At 32.9% G+C, this 22,324-nt stretch overlaps 1 protein-coding gene across 4 annotated transcripts in view; it reads right to left on the reverse strand.

Annotated features, from left to right (window-relative positions):
• Nucleotides 1–22,324, reverse strand: part of LOC128988117 (2-oxoglutarate dehydrogenase complex component E1) — a 57,118-nt gene that overhangs the window by 33,725 nt on the left and 1,069 nt on the right. For 3 of the 4 annotated variants that reach the window (XM_054409334.1, XM_054409331.1, XM_054409333.1), the window contains exon 2: nt 8,180–8,423. In XM_054409334.1, the coding sequence (XP_054265309.1) occupies nt 8,180–8,413 (234 nt within the window). In that variant the 5' untranslated portion in view covers nt 8,414–8,423. Of the gene's footprint in view, nt 1–8,179; nt 8,424–10,961; nt 11,040–22,324 lie in introns of those variants that run through there. The other variant, XM_054409332.1, reaches the window with a different exon arrangement.

A 22,324-nucleotide genomic window follows, 5' to 3' on the forward strand; every position in this document is an offset into this window, starting at 1 on the left:
TTGGATTGGATTTGTCAGTACTGCAAATCTATGAATTTTGAGTCGGAACAGACTAACTGGGACACAAATATTTTTCCTTATGTTGTCACAAGGGGAAGGTAAAATTAACTCCTTATCAACATTGTGAGTTTATGGAAAATCTTATCAACAGCGATTATAAAAAAATACATATTAAGGGTCAAAAGAGACAAAAAACTATTTGAGTAAAATATAATACAAATCTGCATTCGAAATGGTCAGTTCTAAGTCTCACATGAATCAACATCTTTCTGGTAGCGGTAGTCTACATAGTTTTAAAATCCACGACTCCTTTTTCGTTAATACCCTCTAACATTGAACAAAGTATGCCCAACTTTATATATACGACGTCAACACAGCTTTTACTCACAGTATGGGTCAAAGATTCGTGAAATGCGACCAACTGCTGATGCGTGATTTACATGTAGGCTAAGTGACTATCTTTATTCCATACAACAAATGTAATGAAAAAAAAAACGACGAATTTAGGAAGATACTTGAGCAAATTATCTAAATAGCATAAATAGCTGCTTATTAGGTTATCAGCATTGCCCAGTTCGTATACTATTTATTTTTCAAATGAAACTCGAATTAATATAAAACATTCATTTGGTTAAAATAATATATCGGTTTGATTAACATAAAATAGTTTATACAGGCAAACTATCAGTTCTATTTCATGTAAAAAATTAAACAACCCCAAAATAGAATACAAAGATAAACAGTATTTGTTAATTATTATTTTTTTTATTGCTGACAAAATTCCCGTGGCGGAGCACGGGCGGTTAACTAGTAGTTTTAAATAAGAAACTAAAACACTAAGTCATTGAGTCATTGTGAACCTTGTAGTGTTAAAACTATTAGGTAATAAGCCTAACATTAATCAGTGGCGTACTGGGGGCCTGGGGCGGCTTAGATGAGAGGGCCTTTTTTACATACATATATATACAAGTGAAATAATAAATACCATAGTAGGCCTACCCTGTTTAAGATCATTTTATGTTTAAAATTATTTTAAACAGGGTACGGTACCATGGTGTTTATTAAAAAAGTAACCCTAAACAGTGATTAGAAATTAGAACTAAAAAGAAATAAAGCTTTTAATGTATTTTGTATCACTGATTAAATGAGCTTACTTCAACTATTTTAAATGTAATCTATTTTTGTATTTGCTAAAATTGAATGATGCTAAATTAAATTTTCCTTTAAGTTTTTAACATTTTAAGTTTTTATGAGTTGGAGATTCAAAATAAGCACAAGCACTCCAAGAGGTAACAAAAATCGGTTTTTTTCTGACACTTCTTTCAATTTTTTTTTATTTAGGAGATAGGCCTACTATTTTTGTATAAAATACATTATATTATATATATAGATTAGCCTATCTTTATATTATACATCATATTTTACTATAATTGGTCTAAACGACTTCTGTGATCGGGGCAAAAAAGAACGATATTGTCCTCGGTGAAGACGAAATCGTGAGCGTCCGTGTTTGTGGGATTGTAATCTCCGTCTTCCGCGGCCGCGCGGCTTATCTCCGAGACAGCGGAGCAATCGTACACATGTCCTATGTTTACGGTGGAATAGTGAACATCTTTCGCGGACGCAGGGAAATATTCTACATGCCGAAATCGTAAACATCGCCGGCGAAAACGTGAACGCGGAACATCTTTTGCGGTTGTGAGACCTTATTATCGTCACCCGCAATCGCTGGGAGTCGTGATTTTTGATCGCGCAATTTTGCAGACGCTTCCGGTGATTGTAAGAATTCAACAGCAAAATTTATTTTCCAATTTTTGAGACCCAAGTACAATGTACCTTCCTAGGCCAAGAGGCCCTCGGCAATGGCCGTGTTTGAAGTTAGGGGGATACGGGACTGATTTGGGGGCCTATGTTGGTGCGGGGCCTGGGGCGGACCGCCCCCGCCGCCCCCCCCCCCCCCCCCGGTACGCCACTGACATTAATGTTGTACAGTTTGTTAACCAAGGTTATTTAATATCAACAGTTTTCTCTCCGATCATTCACTAATAGAGAAAGAAGGTTGTATATTTTTGTTTTCATTAATATACAGCAGAAATTTTTTTTTTAATAAAAAAAAATTATTTCAATTCTTGAGTGGAAATCTGATAATAGGTTAAAATATGCACCAAAGTTAAAACAAATTAAATTTATTTTTGAGACTAACTTTGGGATTTATTTAAATATTTATCGCTCATTTAAAAAAGGCATTCAACAATGTGGTCACACCCATACTAAATTTGGAGGAATTGAAACCAGTTCAGATTGTTACAAAATCATTGCTCAACAGCGACTAGATCCCAATCAGTAGTTTTGTAGTTGGCCTCTTAAATCTAGCCAGAGTTCTACTTCTATTTTAAATGTGTCATAAACCTTTGACAATAAACTGTACTATTTACATTAATACTGCTATTTCGTAAACAATATTTATTGATCCTGAATTCCCTTTATCTAGATTGATTTTACTACAGTATAAAAAAAAACAATACTGTATATAATTTTTTAAGTGAAACCAGTGTTTATTAAATGAAAATTTTTTATTTTGCATGGTGGACTATAATTTTGCATTAAAAAAATGAAGTTGGTGCAGAGAATATGGAATGATATTGAATAACAGTAGAATTGGGGATTCAAACATGTTTTAAAGAGAAACATTTACAATAAATTGTTTCTGATTTAGCTTGTGCGTTTAAAAACAAAATACCAAGTACAAAAGAAATTTGATAAACCAGAATAATGGGGGTGCGTTCAGAAACCTTATTTTTCTGTTAATAATGGTTGGTTCGAAGAAGATAATGGTTGAAAGAAAGACAATTTCATTCACTATTTAAGTTATTATAATTTGTGTCATCTTAAAAATTTACAACTGTTACACTTAAAACCTATTTCTTGAGATAATCTATTATTGTTTCCCGAACTTCTTCATGGCGGTTGCCAACCACCCACACCAATACACAACACATATGCTACCTAGATTTTTTTATTTAATTGAATTTTAGCGAATTTCCCTATAGGGAAGTAGCTATTACCGTAGGTGGCACGGTAAGACCTAGACCCGGGACCGATTTACTTTTTCATTTTGATGTCCCCAGAGGCCAAAAACACTATTCGTTCAAATTTTTATATATGTATATATATATATATATATATATATATATATATAGACATATATATATATATACGTCCGTGAACGCGATAACTTGAGTAATTTTTGTCCGATTTTGATGAAATTTGGTTTAAAGGTGTAAAGCGGGATAAACTTGAATGAGTTCGCGAACCAGCACGATCGGACCGTGGGAACGGGGCTTTACGGGGGGTTTTATGGGGTAAAAATTGGTTTTTCTCACTTTTGACCCTCAAAACACAAAATTTTCCAATTTCTCTTTGGACCTTTTTAAAGAGCTTAAAAAAACAAATAATTTAGTGTATAAAAGTATTTTTGTTCGATTATTAGTAACGGAGAAAATTAAAAAAATTGTAAATTTAAAATTCCCATGTTATTCTTATGGAGAATATTGTCAAATTTTGTAGTTTGCTTGTTTATGAATATATTTTGATCAAACTTGGCAAAATTATTTATTTTGTACTAAGCTATCAATATTTTACTCAAAAACACACTTTATTAGTTTCCTTGTAGCAGCAAACCTAGGTACTCGTTAAACCTAATGTTATTAAAATATATTTAACTGAAAATCAATTCAGCAGACAAATGGAAATTCGTTTAGTCGGCAGGTTTGCTGCGGCGGGGGTATTTATTATGGTTTTGGTTAACTCAGGTTTTGTTAACGGGGTGCGGTTAAAAGTGGTTTAACTTAAGTGCTATGAATAAAACAACAGTAAGCCTAAGTAAACCATTGATATAGAAACTGTGACAAACAAAAGATTTAAGTCAAGAGTAATTAACCATAGGCTATGACATTTAAGTTAAGAAGATATTTAATTTCAAACACAAATGTGTACCGGAAACCAAAGTAGAATTAACAAAAAATAACAGAGACCTAAGGGTTAAAACGAAACAAAATCTACTAGTAAACATTTTTATGAGAAATAATTACAAGTTGGAAAACAGCAAGATGTAGGTTTGATTTCACTTTAATACTTATGAAGTCAAACGGGATGAAGCCCGTGGGTAACAGCTAGTATTAATAAAAGCTAGTTTATTTTTTAGATGATCAGCTGTTTCAGCTGGGATACATTGCACCCATGCAGAAAGATCAATGACACTAGAGCATTGTAGAAGGAGAGGGGAGTGAAGTGGGAGGGGGGTTTGGACAAGTAGGTCAGCTGATCCAAGGTCAAATGGATGAGGAAAGTCAATAGTCAACATCACCTGACTTCTGACTTCCTCGCATTATCATTTTAGATCTCCTGAGTATTATCACATACAGTATAGCACATTGATCTTTGTACAACCATATTGGAACCATATTGATATTAAGAACATGTATTTTGACTTTTGAGTATATTAAACATTTTTGCATGATTTAAACACACTGATAAGTTTAAAATAGGATTAAATTGTAGGATTAAAATTGCAAGACAACAACATAAGTTATGTACTGTATATGACTTTTTAGGCCAAGTGGAAAGAACCTCATTAGGGACATAATTAAAAAGTATATCTTTAACTTTCAATTTAGTTCAGGATTGATTTAAGGATAAAGTGGTAACTGACCTAAAACAGTACACAATCATTTAGAGTTACAGTAAAGATAAAATAAGATTAAAGAAATATTATTACAACAGCAAAGCTACCTTAACCTTAACTAACTTTAAATGAATAATCACAAAACAAATTTAATCAGTTCAACACAATAATCATAGCTACAAATAAGGGTTTTTACAATGAACCGAAACAGAAACGAATTAGACGGTAAAAAATCTTTATGTTTAAGCATGGTTTGACCAATTTGGTCGTGGTGAAATTTATTCTCTACCATGTCACATATTTGCTTAACTATTTATAGGCTGATTTTGATTATTATTTTTATACAATTTAAAAATATTTGTGACATACCAAATTTAATACTAATTACAATCAACGTAGGTAGATTTATTTACTAATATTTTATTTGAATAAAGAGAAGTATTTAGTTTGCAAAAATGTTTTTTTTCGTAAATTGTTTACTGCTTAAAATAAATTTAACGTAAAAATCTCATTTAAAAACGTTTACTGGCCAATCCATTTTTATATTAGACCACTTAACTGACTACCACAAATTGCAACAAAGCGGTGAATGCTGTAACAGCTGTTAAGGAGATGTGTGAGAGTTATTTTTAATCAAATGTTTGGCAACTGCGGCCTCATGTGCAGACATCAACAAGTCCAACAGTTGCCCCTGGAACTTTCCATCCCCGGGCCTGGGGTTGTTTTGTTATCAACAGTTATTACTGTCTAACTCTTGCCTAACAATTGCCACGGTAAATACAATCTTTAATTAGTTTACAAATAGCCATCTGACCTTTCAATTTTGGAGGATTTACCTAGTTAGTTACAAGGGTAAACAAAACTACTGGAACAAGAACTTGAGGGTGGCATCACTAGATATTTGTACAGTTGAGTGATAAATGAATGTGAAACTGAAAAATTCCCAAAATGAAATTACAACCAAATCAAATAAAGGTTAGGCCTTACGTAAATATAAAAAAAAACAAAAAACAGAACATTCTTGGTAAAATTTTATAAAATAAATGGAAATATTAAATCAGATTATAAAATATATATACATGTTTACATTTGTTTCTTTTGATAATAATAACATTTTGGCTTTTTGTTGTTTTCTAGGAAATTAGGGAAGTAGCTATTACCAAAGGCTGGTAGCACGGTAACACCTGGACTGGACCCGGGACCGATGTAACTTTTTCATTTTGATGTCCCCAGATCCCAAAAACAATTATGCGTTCAAATTTTGAGGTGTAGGGCGGGGGAAACTTGAATGATTTTTTTTCAAATTATTCCCTATAAATCATGGAATGTCCAAATTTTACTATGGATATCGTATGGAGCTTAATAACTCATTTAAAATGTACATTTAAAATCCCAGGTTATTCTTACGGATAAAAAGGAAAACTGTTGTAGCTTGCTTGTTTATGGATATAATAATATATATTAAATTTGGCAAATTTATGTATTTCATCATATAGGCCTACTAACTACTAACAATTGGTCAACAACCACGTTTTACCTTCCCCGTAACAGCAAATCTACCTTAGTCCACTTTAAATCAAATGTTATTTGAATGAGGAATAAATATACTTGTTTTATGGAAATATTTTGATACAAATTTAAGCAGGAAATTCGCTTAGTCTGCATGTTTGCTGTGGTTGGGAATTTGTTTGTACACTCAAAATGTGCCTACTGAATCCATAGTTTACCAGACAGAAAAGTTTGAGTGAATTTGATTCTATACGAAGTGAATCATTGTTTATCACTAACCAGTTATGATCTCAAAATAATGGACAGGATATGATACAAATTAAAATTCATTGTTATTTAAGTAGGTGATATGGGAAACTATCAAATCGATTAAGATAAGTCAACTCAACTGGATCTGGTAAATAAACAAATGTGCTTATCTAGCACAAATAAATGGAAATGAATGAGATATGACAACTGTTATCAAATAACAAAAAAAAAAAACTATTTCATATGTTGTTCTGAGTAAAAATAGTTGTTAATGGATTGAACAACTATAATAGCTACAGTGTAAATAAAACAAAAGAATACTTTACGTTCAAGTGTACAATTGGCGAATTGGTTATGAAAACCTTTTGTTGTTACCTAACTAACTAAAAACTTCAAAAGGTAAAACTATTTTGTACGATGAGATAGCCTAATAGTTCAGTCTAGTAGATAATGGAAGATTTCGGTTAACAACCAGAAAATTTGGCTTGGGTGATCTGGAGATTTTCCATTAGAAAAAGATTAAAAATTGACATGTGATTAACACTTAATTGAATATTTATTTAGCATTAAAAATAGGCGTGGGAAAGGGTTTAAATCTACCAAAACCACTCCTGGCCAAGATTTACGCAATGGCTTATCTGCCTTTATCCAGACCATTAAGTTAATTATCCAACTGAAATGGAACAGGCTTCCACACAATTCACTTCAACATTGGAGGTTTATTTTTTTTTATTTTTAAGCTGTAGTTGCGTATTGGGTCCTCAGTGCTACCAACTGCAGAGGAAAAAGCTAGAACAAGGTTCCAGTTACAAAGAAAAATGCCCTGAGCCCCAATCTGAAGACAGTTGGATAGGAACAATGCTAAGTGTTGTTGGCACAAAAATGCACCTAGTCAAAAGCAAACTGAACACTGAAGCAATGCAAGTTGCAATGATAGTGAGCGGAACCGCGAGTTACCCCTGGTGAAGAGTCCCACTACCTTGCAGAACCACGTCGTTAGCAGTCAGCGTATGTTTTAGATAAGTAGATGGATGCCGAAAAGAGAGCAGATTTGGTAACTCATTACCAAACCAGTAAATTAAAAGTATAGATGAAGTGAACTAAAACGCAAAAAAAAAGAGTTGACATCCCACAGCTCAATAATCTTGAAAATATAACAAAATTTTTTTTTTTATTGTGGTATTACCATGTACTCTTTTTGTAGCAGCCCCAAAGGGGAATAAAAATGGATTTGCCTTCACATTACATAAATAAATGAAATTACGTTTGACTATTGATAGAAATAGACATTCCGTTTCCATGTTAAAGTTGTCCCCAGATTTTAAATCAAAATGGATCAAGTTGAAGCGAGCTACCAAGGATTTGCACTAATATAATATAATGATTTCTATCAAATACATATCACTTGACTTTATAACCAAGTCAAAATGATAAGACGACTTATTGTAGGCCTAAGCTATAGCATCTTTGCTGTCACATAAACTATCTCAGTTATACAAAAAAATAACGTAGACACTTGACTTTCAAACACTAGCGCAATCTGTGACTGGCTCGTAAAACTAAGTTCTTTGTAATAACAAAATCAGCAACAGCTGGTCCATATAGAAGGGATTTCTACTTCAGTATCAAAAAGCCTGAATAAATTACTAAACAGTTTGCACAGTAGTATCGAAAAATGACCACTAACACTCATACTCATAACTTCTGATTTGCACAATCCAATACAAGTGTACTCACCACGTGTACGCTCTTAGGATCTTGTAGCCAAGCGTTGTACATCTCCTCCACGTAAGCCCCGCTGCTGCCGTTGAGGAAGGGCTCCGCTGCAGCTGGAGAGTTGTAGTGTCGTGTGCGAGGTGTCAAGGCAGGAGCGCGTGCTGAGCCCAGCAGCCATGATGCAAAGCGCTCCGGTCCTGCCGCACTTGGTATGAATGGGACGAGATTGTTTAACACGCTACGTGCCCGATACATGCTGGCTGAGCTGAAACAGAAAACAGACGTTAGAACACATACATCAGGATTGGGCCTGTCACTTGTGTTACAATAAGACTGGGACAGTGGCGTCTTTCTTCACATGAAATAAGTTAACCTCATGGAAAAAATACAACACAGTTTTCATTAGATAAGGAAATACTCAACTCACCCCTCAATAACCGATAAAGTTGTTTAGTTCTGACTTAGGCTATTTCTATAAAACTCACGTTTTGTAGCCACAATTTAGTTTGTCCACATTCTAAAGACTTAGGTCGCATATAACAATCCATATATAACTAAAATTGTTTTAAGAATCTTACCGATCTTGGTGTTAGTCAGTAGTTAAGTAGCAAAATTATTCCAACAATTTCACAACAGCATTTCATTTTGCATACAAAGACATGTTAAACTATGTAACAATACTGCAAACATTTTGTTTTCACTATTTTGAATCAAATCACAAAAACACTGAGAGTTAAACAACACAATCATAAAATTATCACACAAGTCTAAAGAAACAGGTCCCATGTCACCACATCGCTGGACTGCAGTCAAATGAAACATTCAGATAAAGCAAGACCCTTTGACCCTAAACACACTGCTTCTTTGTTTCGGCTGTGTAATGAACCCATTGACATGGATGTAGCTTTGGTAAACATTTGAAAGCTGATTTCTTAACTAAGTCAACATAACTTCCGGAACTTGACTGAAGTAAACATAACAGCTTAGTTTTTTTTCATAGAATACCTCTTATGTTTTTTACTAACCTTAAGTCGAATATATTTGCTTGGATTTCATACATCGACTTATACTGAAACATAATTGATTTACAGTAGACTCCCCTTATCCAGACACCTTTTAACCGAACTACACTCGGTGGAAATGACATCTCTTTAACCGTACAATTTTTTTCAGCACATTGGTTTTACCGGACTAGATCAGCAGGAAGTGGGCAGTACTGAAACGACTGTTCTTGTGGGAAAGATTTAAAACCAGTGATCACTTGTCTAATTACAATGCTCTCCAAAATTTAAGTTAAATACTGTATACAGTATGCATTTAAATGGTCTGTTTTAATGAGTTTTTGGGGAAGTCGTTTTAATCGGAAAAACCGTTATCCGGAATGGCCTTGGTCCCGAGAAGTCCGGATAAGAGGGAGTCTACTGTAAAAACTTTAAAACTTCAACGTACATTTTTAAATCTTAACTGGTCTAAAGTAATCCTACTTGTTTTTATTCTGTAAGCTTAATATTTCTACCTTATAATACTTTTAAGTATACCTATTCTATTTCTAAGATTTACTAAGATGAAGTTTCTTTTCCCATTTTTATCTCTCTATCTCCCTCTTATGAGTATTAAAGTATATTTCTAATAAAGTGCTAGGAATTAAAATTAATTTCTATTCTAGCTCCTGAGCTGTTATATTCAATATGATAAAAAGGTTTACATACCTTATACATCCGACATATAGCTCAATTTTATAGAAGGTTGTTTACATGTTACATACAAGCCGAAACATGTAAACAACCTTCTATAAAATTGAGCTGTATGTCGGATGTATAAGGTGCTAGGAATCATTTAAATACAAATGATAGGCCTAATTTTAAAACTAATCTGCTTATTTATGTTAGTTTTATTTATTTTAAACATATTTTTAGGATATAATTAGCAGTTTAGACACTAGTAAAAGATATAATGATATGATTTAAATTTAAATGTTAAATTTATTTTAAAACCTGTTTAACTTAAGTCTTTAAATGCAGATTGGTGAAAATTATTTGTTTATCTTTCAACTGTTTGCTCCAATGTTCCAATTGTATACTTTTCATGTTCTATTTGCTAATGTCATCTTATATGGCGAACCCCTAGTTAGTAATTGACTACCCTAAATTGTTTCTTGGAAACACATAATACCTTAAACCAACAAGTTTTTGCGGAGTTACAACTGTAAGTGTATAAGGGTTTATTACTTGACATGATTTGTTTTTGTATGTTTTATAAAAGTGGATGGATTAGGAGTAAAACATAAATCATCTTTGGATAGCCACATGATGTGATTTAATAATTATATTAGGCCTAGTATTTTTACTATAGCCTATTGAGTTAGAAGCAGTTATTTTCACATAATCAAAATAAAAAATTAAACTGAAATTCCGGTTTTTTTATGTGGTTGCGTTTTTTTTTATGTACCGGTATATATTTTATTTAAGAATAGCATTAATATGACCCAGAAGTATATTGAAGTACCTGAAATCTATGATATAGGTATTTCTCTTAGTTGTTTTACTGATACAGTTATATTATATACCGGTATATATTTTATTTAAGAATAGCATTAATATGACCCAGAAGTATATTGAAGTACCTGAAATCTATGTTATAGGTATTTCTCTTAGTTGTTTTACTGATACAGTTATATTAGTCCTACATTGAAACTGTGCAGTAAATATTCTATTACAATTAAGAAATATTTATTATCTTGACAAATCCTACAAAGATATACAATGAAATCGACTTTTTAACACTTTACTAAATAATAACTTACGTCGAGAAGCCAGCAAAAACGAGAAGTTGAGCACAGCAATGACCGAACTAAAGTGACCTACCTTACTATAAATAGACGTCACCTGACATCAGGCCAACCATGTACAAGTGCCAGAGAACAATGTCGTTCAAATTATTAGGCCTAGGCCAAAAGATTAATAATGAATATTTTTATAACAAGACCTGATTCAGAACTGATTTTATTTAAAAAATTGATGATTTTACACTAGGAAAAGGCCTAAGTTCTGAAATTTCTCAAATTGAGTTAAGGTTCTTATATGGATTTAGGTAATATTTTTTTTTTTTTAAATAACGGTACCTTCACTTTTTGCAGTTTTGGAATTTCAGATTCTGGCTGATTTCTTACGATTGAGAAGCTCAATATTAATGAAATTCATGTTTCTAGTGTTTCTTAGGGTTTTGATTACTGTATTTATTTATTTAGTTTTTTTTTTGTTGCTAAAAATATATTGGTAGGCCTACAACATTAAATTTGTTAATTAAAAGTCTGTCTTACTGTATTTAATTTTATAATCACAGTTTGTAGCCAATGTTTGGAATAAACTATATATTCATTCATTCATTGTTAATTAATGATTCAGTTCAATCATTTCAGTTAACACGTTTTTTGTGAATGCTTTAGTAGAGAAAACTTGGACACAGCTGTTAATTAATAGCCTATACCCTAGGAGGATTAAACATTAAGGAGAGGGCACGCGAATAGGAATACACGTGTTGCGGTGAAGCCAGCTTTAGCAGAACACTAGAGGGGCACGCGGAGCCGTAGAGTGGCAAAAAGCCTCGGCTATAACATGGGAGAGATAGGGAAAAACGCGACGCGCGCTGTTTCGAATTAAAATTGTCGCTAAACTAAAACACCCGTGTTATTCACCGATGGCATTCTTAAAGTAAATTAAATTTCCTATCGAACGGTGTCAATCATTCCTATAAAAACTATTATTTATTATTTATTATTGAAGATCAAAGTTGAATGAATTGACCTGGACTTTGAACATATGATTACTATAATTACGTTTTTGAAAAAAATATGACGTATCTACACAAATTAACAATTTATTCATGTTCCTTAAGAGTTTCTCGAAATAAAAAATATATATTTACCTATATTTAAAAGTGGTATTTATAAAAATAATTACAATAAAGTTTTTTTTATTTTTCCAGTTTATAAAACAATCTTACTAATAATAGGTTAAAATGAAAATTTTAATTCGGGTGGTTAAATACATTTTAAATTAGCATTTTTCATAGTTTTCTCGATTTTTTAATATAATTTTTTAATAGTTTTAAGTCATTGATGTGCTAGACAGGTGATTTTAAATAGCCAAAGTTAAGAAAAAATGCAAAGCCACTCTAACTTTTTTTTACACCAACAGCCGTTACAATTAAATTACAATCATAAAAAGTAAAACAATTTCTTGGTAATCAAATTCTTGATTTTTTAAATATCATATTGAACTATATTTGATCTGTTTGCCCAAAGAAACTTCGAGTAAAAAGTGTAAATGTTCAACAATCATCGCGTCTTCTGACGCCAAAGTGCGTTTATCATTCTTTTAAAGGATTAAAACCTATTTTATTTCTCTTTAAGAAAATGTTCAAATACACATACAGAACTACTTATGATTTGAGTTTTAATTTATGAACAGTAAAATCCATTGGTGATATGGCGGGATTTGAACCCGGGACCCCATGAACCGGAGTCCCGCGCTCTGGTTAGAGTATTATAAATAATACACAATACAAGTATGGCAAAAAATAAAAACAAGGACAACGAATTCTAAAATACAAGTCGTCCTTGTGTAAATTACTCACCTTTGAACGTACTATTGGTTCATAAATATGACTTTCCTCTTAATAGGTTCCTAATATTACGGTTAGAATTTAACTTTTTAATTTTCGTAGCATGATGAAGTCTAATTTTTAAATAGTCAATTGATATTTCTGTTACCAAATCTTCCAGTAACGCATACAACGCAGTATGAGAGGGGGCGGGAGACGGGAGAGTAGCGCTGCCTCCCCCCCTCCTCAGTACGCTGGCTTCAACGAAACTACAGCGTGTCCTCTCCTTAATGTTTAATCCTCCTAGCCTATACCTCAAATGGCAACTAACTTAAGGGACCTACAGTTTATACTCTCTTCACTTAACCTGAACCTTGCGTAGCAGACTAACTTAGCAGCACAGTATTGGTTTTGGCATTCTAGCTCTAACTTTAACTTTTAGCTGTAGCGAAGTGACGTCATAAGGCCCATTATCGGTGACAGAATCGGGTATAGTTTCGGGTATAGTTTCTGGACTGGGCTACTCTAATATCAAATGATACTATCGATTATAATCAATATTTTTTTAACTATATTAGGCCTATTTAATTATAAAAAGGAACTGTGATAATCTAGAACCAAACTTACTGACAATGTAAAAAATTGAATGTTTACTAATCAAATTGATAGTTTCAATCGATATTAGCCCAGTTAGTTCATTCCACTTGTAATGTCATCCGTCCTACCTTGTTTATTCAATCCTTTTTATTTTCGGACAGTGAGTGTCTTAGTATTCATCTGCGGTGAAAGAATAATGGTAAAGGCTATTTGGATTCAGGAGGTAAAGAACTACAAAGTATGATATCAAAAATAAAAACTCGTTTGGGATCACCTAGGCCTAAGTTAGGCCTACATAGGCAAAAAGTATACAACTTCTGGCATTGTTTGGAAGCAACAAATTATTATTAGACTATAATGGTTAATGGTTTCAAACTAAAAAGTTGCAAACAAGCTATGTTAGCATTATTGTGCACTTTAAATTTGCAAACATTGGTTAAGTACAGTGTGGATTGGCAATTAGTAGAGCGGAGAACGTCCTTGAGCGCTGCTGCAAGTGCTTGTTATATTTTGGCTACTCAAAGAGCACCCAAAAGGTTCTGGATAAAACCGTCGCACGAGCAAGAGCTAAGTATAGTGACAGTGCACTATTAGAAGATATGAAGAAAGATGATGTGGATCGACTGTAAGGAAAATTAAGGACTGATGGGAGTTTTAAGAACTTTTTTAAGATGACAAGCAGTGATTTTGAACAGCTGATGCTTCAAGTAGGACCAAAGATTGCTATCACCACCAGCTGAAGCGCTGAGCAGGAGAATGTCTAAAAAATTTTCAGTATGAAAAGTTTGAAACTTTTTTTGATGCAAAGATCAAAGAAAGTTTCAATAATTTACAGTGTACCAACAATTTTAGTGGAAACAATATGAAACTTGGTTTGAAACACGATGATTTTGCTTGAAACTCGTAAACCCTAACAGTGGCCTATGTTAGAAGTACCGGTATGGAATGGTCAATCCATTTTGCAGACCTTTTTTTGAACATTCGTAAAAATTCAACCGTAGAAGTAGGCCTAAACCTAGCCAACCTCATATTCCTTTTATTCGGAATGAACAGGAGATTCTAGAAATAGTAATATAATAATGATTTAGAAAGTTATTTATGTAGGCCTATAGTAAAGAGAAAGGAATAAAAAAATTTGAACTTTTTTTATTTCAAAAGCAGTTTGGGTAAAATTTTTATGCCAATTTTGTTTATGTGAAACTCATACTTAACCTACGTACATTTAATACAATCTAATTCCCTACATAGAAATACTCTATAGGCCTAGGCTATATATAACATGTTAGGAAAATATTTTTTTTTGTAAGTTTTTGGACGTTATAATAACAAACGGAGAACCAAAAAAATTAAAAACCATTACTGTGTTAATTTGTGTTGTCAAAAAGTTATATAATATATGTATAGGCTATACAGAGCTAATGAAGTAAAGGAATCCAAAAAAGCCATAAAGTTGATGGTAAAAATAATTTTTTTATTTATATTCGTAAATAATATTCTATTCTGTCTCCCATGACAATCCCCTGAGGACGTTCTCCATAAACTTTATATTTTAGCGATTTTGTTAAAAAAATTTAGGCTAGCATAAAGTATTTAGTATCCTATAAAAATTTTGTAGGTACCAAATATTTTGACTTCAAACCAACATTGACAATTTGACATGTTGGTTTGAAAAAAGTGAAAAAAGTTCCAAATTGACTATTCTTCTGTTCTGACCAAAAGAGCTCAACTTGCCCTTCTTTGGCATAACTGCCCTACCTTACGACTTAATGCTGAAGTTGTTTTTGGTTTGATGCATAAGGGACTCCATCAACCAGAGTTAATTAACACTCAGACCAATGATAAAACTGATGACAAAGGAAATGCAAAACCGGACTCTGGAAAAATTGAAATTGAAAACTGGCAAAATGTAAAGAAGACACATGGTGTGAATCCAGGACATAGAGTTAAAAGCACTGAAGAATTTACCATCAGTACATCAAACAAATATGGACTGCTGTATACGGAAAATGAAGTATCCAGGGATTTTGGTAATGAAACTCAGGGTATTACACCAACAAAAACAAAGCCTAACAAAAATAGTACTAAAGCTCACTTAACTAAAGAAATAAAATCCTCAAGAATGGAAGTAAAGGCAGAACTATATGCTGACAGTCAAGGAAGGGGACTCCCGGAAATTGTTGGCGCATGTAGCAAAGGGAAAGTGATGATTAGCGGAATAGTTAAGCCTGGTGGGACCATGCAGCAAATTTACAATCTAGCATCCAAATCTCCAAATTCACCTCTCATACTCTTAGCTGGGACTAACAATTTATCAAAAAAGAAACCTCAGGAAATATACTAAAATATGGAAAGTGAACTTAAAGCACTAAGCAAGGCAAGGCCAGTCTGTATCACTACTGTCCCTCCTCGTTTTGATGTGAGTCCAAATGATCCGGTACACTGTGAGATTGCCTTGGTTAATAATTATATTAGGGAATTGGTTGTTGGAATTAACCAAGTACACTTGATTGATTTTGATAATTTCGAACGGAAACATTTTTCTAGGCATGGTATGCATCTGAACACTAAAGGGAAAATAAAGCTGGCCTTTTCAATAATTGAATTGTTAGACAGACTGCAACCAAATTCCAATGAACTTCAAATAAAAGTAATTGAATCCCACATGAATCAGGTAATAAGACAAGCTGGAGGTGACAAGCAAACCGCTTTTGCTCACTGTATTTCACGTGACCTCTCGAGTGAGAGGTGTATGAGTGCTGGTGTCGCAAGAAGCTTCAAACATAACTTTGGGAAACCTCTGTTTTCTGACCGCATCAACTCACATGTTAACATGTCAAAATCATATAAGGGTGTTTTTGTTTATGGACTAGCTACTAAAAACAAGTTTTACGAGAATCCATCAATATTTGACTACCAGCTTGCTTTTCAACAGTTGATACAGGATTTTAGAAAAAAAGGATTAAAAACATTATATTGTTCGCCAATGGGATGTGTCAGGGACTTGATTCCACCCTCCATTTTTATTGACAACATAAAAAAATTTCAAAGGTCTACCGGTGCTAGCGTAAATGTCATAGTTTATGAGGAAATGTCAACTAGAAAACTAAGAAATGGCCTTTCATATGTTGAATTTGTCAAGATGCTACAACAATCTTTCGGTGTCCCAAGACAGTCTCATATTTCCAACATTCAAGAAACCTTCTCAAATGGTACCGAAGCTGTTTGTGTTGATGATTCTGGCAACAGGGGAGACCATTCCTCAAGAGATCTTTCCCAACATGACACCATGTCTTCTGAATCTCTTGTAAATTCTACTGATCTAACCAACATCTACACTGCAAACTTTACATCACCAACTACTGAGCTGCACCCTACTGTCTCCGGTCCTGCACTGCTGGAGTCTGCACTCAGTGATAAAGTGAGAGTGTCTCCGGGTGTTCTCACTTACAGTGAGACACTAAAGCAGAGTAATGGTGTGTGTGCGGGGGTTGCTGTGATCAGCCCAAGTGTAAATATTAAGGAAATCTGTAAATCTAAATGTCAAATTAATGTAGAAAATACCACTGTAAATAGTACTATGTTAGGTGAACAAATCGATGAAGTTTTTTTAGAAATAACAAAATAAATAACATATTACCGGTAGCTGCAATTATGGATGATTTTGATTTTACTGTAAATAATAATGCTAAAACAAATAACAATGAAAATCAAGAATACTTAAAAATTTTACAGGTTAATATCCAGTCTATTAGGAACAAAATGTTAGAGTTAGAACACTTTTGTGCCATAGAGCAAGTGCATGTAATTTGTGTGTCTGAACATTGGTTAGAGGAGCGGGAAGTTGAGTTCTTTGTTCCTAAAGATTTTATTGCTGCAGATATCATGTGTAGGAAAAGTATAAAAAATGGTGGGGTAGGAATATTTTTAAGAGAAGGGTTAACCTTCACCAAAATAGATGTTAGCTTATTTTGCATTGAGCTTCATTGTGAATTTAGCTGTATTAAAATAATTGATTATGATCTTATAGTTTTAAGTGTTTACAGATCCCCTAGTGGTGATATTGGTTTGTTTCTGGAAAATTTTGAGCTTGCTGTGAAAAAGCTGTTAAAGTCATTTAAATTTGTAGCCATTGCAGGTGATTTTAACATAGAAATGATAAAAAAGGAAAAGAAGACATCTATTGAATTTGCCAATCTGTTACGAAGTCTAAATTTAGTTTGTACAAATAAAAAACCTACAAGAGGAAAATCATGCATAGATAATATAATTGTAAACTTTTCATCAGATTTATATAACATAAATACAGTAGGAGGTTGTTTTGCAGACCATGAACCTTTAATATTAGATTTTTTACAGAAAACTATAAAACAATGTAACAACTCAAAAGAAGGAACAAAACAAATAATACAAAGGCAAAATGAAAGTAATATTAAACACTTTGTTGATCAATTGGTACAAGAGAAATGGGAAATGATAATGGACTATAAAATGGGTAAAATAAATGAGCAATTACTATTTGATGAATTTTTTAAGAGATTAGTATCTTTGTGGCATTTTAGTTCCCCATTAGTTAAGTGCAAACAAAACAATAGACATAAGAAAGGAAAACTTAATTGGTATAATGAAAAGTTAAGGAAACTTAGGGAAAAAATGCTTCTTTGTTTTTCTGTTTATAAGAGCTTACTCAAACATAAATCAAATAATTTGGAAAATGCCTATAGAACCTATATTGATTGTAAAAAGGCCTACAATCGTGAAATAAAATTAGCCAAAAAGCAAGCTTTTGAAAGATATATCGATAAGGCCCCCAACAGGTGCAAGGCTGCTTGGGAAGTTATATCGCATGAATATTCTCCTACATCAACTAAGTCGGAGGTTTTGGATGCTGACAATCTCAATAACTATTTTATTGAATGTGTTAATGAGCTAGAAAATGAAATCCCTCTCACCAACACACCTGCACATGAGTTGCTGGGGACTCCCCCTACAGGACAATTACATTTCCAGTGGAGGGAGATATCATGGCAAGAGGTTAACAATGTTGTAGCTAATTTCTCAAATTCAAAAGCTATGGATCATTACTGGTTTTCAAATTATAGCATCAAACAAATAATTCATTTTATAAGTGAGCCTCTGGCTTTTTGTATTAGTAAATGTTTGAAAATTGGTTATTTCTCTGACCTTCTCAAAATTTCTAAAATTATTCCAGTATATAAAAAAGGTGATAAAAATCTTCCTAGTATTTATCGCCCTATTTCAATAGTGCCAATCTTTTCCAAAATTTTTGAATGTCTCATGCATAAACAAATGTATGAATATTTTGAAAATAACAATTTATTGACAAATTCACAGTTTGGATTTCGAGAGGGTAAATCAACAACTGCAGCTGTCTTAGGAGTAATTAATAAATCTTTAAATGCATTTGAAAATAAAGAAACTGTTTCATTAACTTTATTTGATCTTACAAAAGCTTTTGACTCTGTACCTTTTGATATTTTATTCAAAAAACTTGAATTTTATGGTATTACAGGTGAAACTTTAAAAATTTTAAAATCCTATTTAACTAATAGAAAGCAGTATGTATCTGTTGGAGGCAGTCAGTCTAACTTAAGATTGGTTGAAGTAGGTGTTCCACAGGGCTCGGTTTTGGGACCCTTCTTGTTTTTAATCTCGATAAATGACCTGCCAAGGAATGTTGATGTAGACACTGTTGTATATATGCTGATGACACAACTTTGATTGCAACAAATAGAGATATCCATGAGCTTGATTTAATTACTAATGAATCATTAACATCAGCACTAAATTGGTTTTCTTCAAATAAATTGACATGTAATCAAGAAAAAACACAGAAAATTCTTTTGAGTCTATCCCCACTTGACAATGAATTAAAATCTGTAAAATTATAAGGCTTCCAAATTGATTCAAAATTAAATTGGCAAGAGCACATAGAAATCACTTGTAAAAAAATTTCCAGAGTAAATTATCTAATTTGGAAACTCAGAGATTTTGTTAGTAATGAATACCTTCGGATTACTTATTTTGGTTTTTTTCAATCACATATTTCTTACGGGATTATACTATGGGGACACTCCCCCCACACCCATGAAATTCTTTTATTACAAAAAAAAGTCATACGAACAATTTGTGGGGCTGGCCCTGTGGATAGCTGTCGACTTCTTTTTATAGACCTTAAAATTATGACTGTTGTAAATTTGTATATTTTTCACATACTCCTCTACACTAAAGCCAATCTTCATCAATTCACTTGTAGAGAGAGTATACACTCTTACAATACAAGAGGCAAATCCAATCTAGATATCCCTGCTCATAGATTGGCCAAAACAGATAACTGCCATAAAATAAATTGCATACGGTTTTTTAATAAATTAGGTCTGGCAGCAAAACAGGTTCCTTTTAATAGGTTTAAGTCTAAAATGTTTGAGTGGCTCATCCAAAATCCATATTACTGTATAACAGAGTACTTAGTTTCTGATGTTAATATTAATTTTTAATTTAGAACCCACTGTATTTTATAGCTTTAGTTTTAATTCTATTGTTGACTATGTCTATTCCTTGTAAAAGGTCAATGACAATAAAGATCTTGATTCTTGATTCTTGACATACCGTAAGTTATTTAATCATCTTGTAGGCCTAAGTTAAGTTAGTGTAATTTATTCAATTAAGTTACCGTACCGTACCTTACATAGGCTAAGTTAAAAATGTAGGGTACACTTCCATACCTGGCACACAAACAACCGAATGAGTAATATTGATTACTAGGTGAAACCCGTCGAAATCGACGGTTACTCTCAAGGCTTACGCTAATTCATCTACGGAAAGTTAGGTTTAGTGGAATATACTTTAAGTAGTTGCTTAAATAGTATTTACTCTTTATGCCTTTTTTATAGCCGAAATGTCGTGTTATTTTCAATCATGTTAACAACCCAGTGGGCTGCGGTCCGTAATATAGGATACTGCAAATAATTTCTCAAGATGGGTACCATTTTAGGCAAGGTTTCTGTCTTTGGATGTTATTAGACATGATAAGAGCACAATATACTTCTTCTGCAGATAAATAATCTGCTGGAGAAATATAAGCCGAATGATAATTGGTACTAGACGAGTTCAATCATTTTGTAACTGGGTAAGTTACATAGTATTTTTTAGGCTACTGCTCAGTGCACTTTAAGAATATATATTTTAGAGATAAATTAAATGGTTTTTGTTGCTGAGTAGCGCTAATAAACATGTACAACCCATTTAATTATTCTAATAACATTAAAAGGCTCTCTAAGAGTTCAATTTCTTATTTGTATACATATCTATATTATGTGTTCACTATGATGAATGAATACTTTATAGCAACCTCTCTCAAAAGTCTGTAGTAAATTGCAGATTTACAGCTTAATGACTTTCTAAATCGTGCACATATTTCTACATAAATATTGTAACATGTTTTATCCAGTTGCTGTAAACTACTATTAATTTAACAAAATATGGACACGGCTCATTTGGGCAACGTGCCCTTCTGCACTTGTATTATTTTTTTATTGTATTACACATTCGACTATTTTTCCAATGATTGAAAACATGTATATGACAATAATCTCATGAACCTATGATAATCTGTAGAATAGTATGATAAAATATAGGCAAAAGTGGTGAAAAAGGCAGACAACAACCCGTACACAGATATTAGATAGTTCAATAAGAAGAATAAGAGTTCTGTGATAAAAGGAATTTCCACTGATTTCGTAATGAAACGTTATATTGCAAAGTATGACCTGATAAAGAAGAAAATCAATTTTAAAAACAGAAAATAAAATTGCAAATACTTCTTCTGGACTACTCAGTAACTCTCAATAAATGTGTATTGTTTAAAACACAATTTAAAAATTAACAGCTGTTTCGTTAAAAAGTATTATACTGTATGGCCAAAATGTAAACAAAGCTGTCGATCTTTAAAGGCTTCTGGGGCAGAGCCCTAAGCGAATTTACTTCGTTTATCTTTTGATAACTCATCTACAGACCAAGACCTTTCTTTTGACACCTCTATCAAGTTTCTACGCCCAGCCGTTCTCTCAAATTAGTGGAGACAAAGTTTCCAATTAAATATTTAGATTCCCCAATGTTAATCTTATGGGATCAAACCCAACTTTGATGGAAGATCCTGCCCAAACTAATAAAGATATAAAAAAACGAAAAACACTTTGCTAAACTACAGATCAGGGCCATTGTTTTGACATTTTAATCACCAAAATCGGTCCAAAAATGTGGGAGGAGTTCTGTTTACAAAAATCGGCTTAGCGTATTATATATATAGATTCCATTGTTTACTTCGATATATAGTTTGGTTAGTTAGGTTAGGTTTTAACCTTACCTAACTAACCAAACGATATAGGCTATCAAATAATCAATTGATATTTTCATTCCGTTGTTTGTGCCAACAGATATGAAAGTGTAGGCTACCCAAAATGTATAACACGTTGGGTAACAATTTTTTTTTACGTATTAGGGGCATAATAATAGGCCTATAATAAACGGAAATCGATAAAATACAACCACAAGAAAAGTACAACCTTTTAAAAACACTATTACACACTATTCAGATATATTCATGCATAATAAAATGCATTAAGATTACTGTTACATATATGTACACACATATTTCTCTAACTTTGCTGAACGAAATAATAACAAATTTAGTAACAAATCGCGGATAACACGAGCGAGTGAAAACTCACTGACAACAACAACACGCACTGGCGAATACAAAGCACTTTGTGTATGAGACCTAGACAGTTAAGTTAGTGACACACTTTTGTCGTCTTCCTGAGAGCAAACGGAAATAACCCTGATCAAAGGGCTGCCACTCTCAAAAGCTTGATTTCTTCCATTTGTTTAAATTCCAAAAACAGCTGTTTTTGGGTAGGTCTAAGTGTTTTTACATTTTCCGAGCGTTGA

This window comes from Macrosteles quadrilineatus, unplaced genomic scaffold (assembly GCF_028750875.1).
Source record: "Macrosteles quadrilineatus isolate MER2022 unplaced genomic scaffold, UCM_ALF_1.0 Scaffold_2__2_contigs__length_208266976, whole genome shotgun sequence".
Taxonomy (NCBI): Eukaryota; Metazoa; Arthropoda; class Insecta; order Hemiptera; family Cicadellidae; genus Macrosteles; species Macrosteles quadrilineatus.